General features: G+C 40.2%; 1 protein-coding gene across 1 annotated transcript in view; it reads right to left on the bottom strand.

Moving 5' to 3' along the window:
• Nucleotides 1-245: 245 nt before the first annotated feature.
• LOC103728738 (prolactin-like) overlaps nucleotides 246-4,500 on the bottom strand; it is a 5,478-nt gene continuing 1,223 nt past the window's right edge. Inside the window, exons 2-4 of the mRNA XM_017796504.1 lie at nucleotides 3,456-3,560; nucleotides 1,221-1,400; nucleotides 246-428 (exon numbers count right to left, since the gene is read on the bottom strand). Coding sequence (XP_017651993.1) covers nucleotides 246-428; nucleotides 1,221-1,400; nucleotides 3,456-3,560 — 468 coding nt within the window. The remainder of the gene's footprint in view (nucleotides 429-1,220; nucleotides 1,401-3,455; nucleotides 3,561-4,500) is intronic.

The raw sequence follows: 4,500 nt of genomic DNA, 5'->3' as shown, positions 1-4,500 counted from the left end.
TTTGATCCCCAGAACCTGCTTAAAGACGAAAGGAGAGAATCAGTTCCATAAAGTTGTCCTACCATACACACATAAACACACAATAACAAGATAAGGAAATAAATACTTAAAGCATCAGTTTTTATTTTTTAAAAGAAGATACAAACTAGAGTGAAGGATGCATTCACAAGATAAAAGCACAGAAGACGCTCTGCTGCCTGATTTCATCAAGGAGCATCTTGGAAGCACAAGGGAGAGATGCTCCCTTAGCAATTGTAGGTAACCATTTTGTCCTCCAGGAGCTTCAGATTAGTGGAGACTTTAACCGAATCCTCGTGTAGGCAGTAGAATAGTTTATAAAATCCAAACAGGAGAGTTTCTTCATATGTTGACTGCAAGCATGTCAGTCCAGACCAGGTAAGGTATTTCACATTTTCTGTATCTCCAGACTGAACAAAATCACAAAATAATAGTTTACAATTACATGTTAGTATTCCTTTGTCCTTATCCATTCCAAATATCTATTTCAGATTTGAGAAAAGGTAGGATTGTGAAACCTGTGCTAAACCCATGGAATTTCATGAATCTAGGCCAGGGTGCCTCCGAGGTGTTAAAAATGTAAAACGTTTAGTTAGATACATGTAAATATTTTTGGACAAGTAACTGATCCCAGGCAAAGAATGCCCTTACAGGAGATGACAATTGGGGAATCATTGTCACTCTTGATAGACAATGATTCAACAGAGGAACATGGAAGAGCTAGTGTCAAATCTGGCACTTAAGGAACTTTACGTGTCCTCTGTAATGTCCTGGACTTGTCCTTGTACTTATAAAGTCAGACGTTACAGCATCGCCCTTTCTTACTTTCTACCAGATCCCTTCTGCACATAAGGGTGTGCCCCAAACCTCAGACTGATGGTGATTAGACTTGCTGGTTTAAGACGGAATAGAAAGGCATTGACTGTGATAGCTGAGCTACTTAGGGACCTGACTTTCTGCACCAGAAAGGTCCTGTCTAAAACAGTGTGAGAGGGAGATGCTTTGTCCTGAGATCCCAGGATGTGGGGTTCTGAGCAAAGCACTTAGGGCGCGGAGTTGACGACCTTAACACTGAGGTTACTGTCACAATTGGATGGTCAAAACTTTTCTTACAAAGTGTAGCATTTAAAGATTCCTTTCTCATTACCCAGGTCACCTCCTTCATGCGTGTGAGAAGCACAGAAGTGATGGGAAGGGCTTACCCTTCTGATTAACTTCCTCACGCCCTCCAGGAGTCCTTTGTGTGGTTTTTCAATCTCTTGGGCTTTAGAGAGCAGAGCAGCAGGGGCTCCTTGTAGGCTGCCCACTTCTTTGGCTAGATGCTGCAGAGGAATGGTCCAGGAGCCCAGTAGGTTGTATACCATTTTCAGGAGGGCCATAGGCTAAGCAAGCATAAGTGAACAATCACATTAAAATGGGTGAAATAAAATAGGTTTAGATACAGGCAGTTTTTACTCAAATTACCTGAAATAAAATTTCCCTTTATTGCTCTAATATGCATTTTAAAAACTCTTTTTTAATTTTTAAAATAATTTAAAAATTTTCAGTGAACTTTAGGCGTGAATATTGTGTTGCATTATTTCCTTGGTGGCCTGCAGCTCCTCCCCAGTCCCCTACTCTGTCACAATTTGCTGTGTCCTCTTCTTTGATTACTATTGTTACATAAACACGTATAGATTCACACACACACACACACACACGAGTTCCCTCAGTGGTACTCAAATGTACATGTGTTTAGTGTTTCCCACTGGAGACTGGAAACCCTCTCTGGGATCTCAAGCTGCCAAGGGAGAAAACGTGTCATGTGTCCCTACGTACTGTAAGGCCTATGAACTACAACAGACCTATGATCAGCTCAGCAAATTACCTCTATCAGTATAATAAAGTGTTTTATAATATATATTTTAAATGAATTTTTGTGTGCTTCATGCAAAACCTCTTAATTACCTTTGTACTCCCTTGCCCCATCCACACCCCTCATAGCCCCTCTACTGGATTTCGTAGATCTTACCCCTAAGGCTGTCACATCGCTAGACCAGCACACGTTCTTACTATATTCTAAACACATATTCTTATATTCACAGACAACAGGAGTACTCACTACTCATCACAGAAGCTTCATCTTCAACAGATGGGGACTATTACAGAGTACAACAGCCAGGCCAAATGCAGAATATAAGTGCCTGTGAGGTGCCCAGACCCAAGTGACACATCTATAATGCAACCTCTATACCTAATTCTCAGGAATATTATGGAAGAGGGGAAGGAAGTTTGTAAGAGCTGGGAAAACAAGACACCTGCTGCTAGATGATGCCTTTTAGACAGGAGGGGGAAGCCACATTCGTGACGTCTCCAAAGAACGGTAATCTAATAGATCTGCATAATGACAAAGCCAGTTGAAATGCCAGGGTGCTTGGGGGAAAATTCATGGTGTCCCATCTCCAGATGAAGAGCTACAGGTAATCAATGGATGCTGAGGGAGGAAGAATCAGCAAAACATTCTTTTATGGAACATACAAGTCATAGAAGTAAAAATGTAGACATTCACCTTGTGTTATAGAATGTTAGTGAAGATTAAATTCAGAAGTCTGGGCAGAGTGCTCTATGAAGCTCCTCACAAAGCATTAACTCTCAAGAGTCTTCCAGCTCCTGGTTTGCTGATGTGTGGTTCATTCCATTTGGTTTTATCCCAATTATTAAAGGTAAGAATGCAGGCATGCAGCATCCTGGGGCTATGAGCAAAACATGGAGACAATAGTGTATGTGGGGAATGTGGGGATATATGATTATGTTCAGGTAAAATAGTCTTGAAAAGATTTATAGTATGTAATTGGATATGGGTGAGAATAACATAAATAAATTAATGCTGGCTGTGAAGATCGTCATCACACAGCGGGCATAGCTTTGTTCTCTGGAAGATCATAGTGCATTGTCTAGGACTCTCTTTAGGGGACTCTCAGTATCACCTAGATGACGACAGAGATTCTGGGAGGAATGACCACATAGTAAAGAAGGGAGAGGAAGTCAAGGATAGATGGCGCAGTGGTCAGTAATGTAAAGAACTCCCATCACAGGGATCATTAGTAATATGTCATATTAGCATGTCAAACACATGTACATTAATGTATATTTAACCTTGAATATCAAAGTCAGATTGACCCTTCCTGGAGAATAAAATAACAGGCACAGGGCATTTGTGAACAGGTTGTCTACATGGAACATTTATAGATCTGCTACGATATTACTTGTCATTTGCCTTTATAATTTATCAGTTATGTCACAGAATGGTCTTGAGTTTGTCATTTCTACTCCAAATATCTGCATGAGTAATTACTGCACCTATTATTAATGTACAGCATGTGGTGACCAATGACATAGCACAGCTGGTCTGCTGCTTCAACAGATTTTGTTGAAAAACATAAAGGTTGAGAACTCACTTTCATCTTTCCCGTATCCTCCACATTTCTTAGAACAGCAAAGGACGATGTGTGGCAGGTGATGCCCCTGTACTTGAATCCCCGGCTTTCAGCATACTGTTTATTCTGAAATGATGAAATAGTTCATTAGCCATCTTTTGGAAACATTGTAAAGTCATGACACACAGACACACAGACCCCCCCCATATATATCTCCACACACTTTAACTTTATAATCCATGTGTACGCATCTATGTGTGTATGTCACATGTGTATTTACCCAAAGAGGCCAAAGGAGGGTGTTGAATCCCATTCAACTAGAGCTACAGAGAGTTGTGAGCTGCCCAGTGTGGGTGCTGGGATCTGATCTCCAGTCTTCTACAAGAACAGCTATTCCTCTTAATTGCTGAACAATCTCTCAAGCCTCAAGAGTATTGATATAATCAACACCTACTTTTTAACAGTAAGTACTGAATAAAGTTGAAAATAAAAAACTAGGAAAGAAACTCCTTTTACTTATTTTACAAATTGCTGCTGTGGCCCATTTTTTGTTCATCTAACTTTTGAATAAGCTAACACCTTCCTCTGTTTACTGTTCTTAGTCATTCTAAAACTTGGTACCTAACAAACAGGTTTAAAAAAGGCAGACTGCAAAGCCAGGAGTGGTGGCGCACTCCTTTAATCCCAGCACTTGGGAGGCAGAGGCAGGCGGAGCTCTGTGAGTTCAAGGCTAGCCTGGTCTACATAGTGAGTTCCAGGACAGCTGGGGCTACAGAGAGACCCTGTCTCAAAAAGACCAAAAAATAAAATAAAATAATAAAATAAAATAAATAAATAAAGAAGGCAATTTGCAAAGCATTCAGTATTGCAAGCCTTCTTATTTGACTGGTACTTGTTAGAAATGCCAAACTGCTTATGTATCTATAAAAATGTACCCTTTTTTGTTTGTCGGTCCATACTGACATATTTCCTGATGGGGCTTCGTAATATCATAATGCTATAAATTTTCTGCAAGATACCCCTGCGTCTATCCAATTGTCCCTTTACAAAGTTCAATCTGAATTCA

Source organism: Nannospalax galili, unplaced genomic scaffold (assembly GCF_000622305.1).
Source record: "Nannospalax galili isolate Female #2095 unplaced genomic scaffold, S.galili_v1.0 scaffold412, whole genome shotgun sequence".
Taxonomy (NCBI): domain Eukaryota; kingdom Metazoa; phylum Chordata; class Mammalia; order Rodentia; family Spalacidae; genus Nannospalax; species Nannospalax galili.
This window is presented reverse-complemented; position numbering and strand designations above follow the sequence as displayed.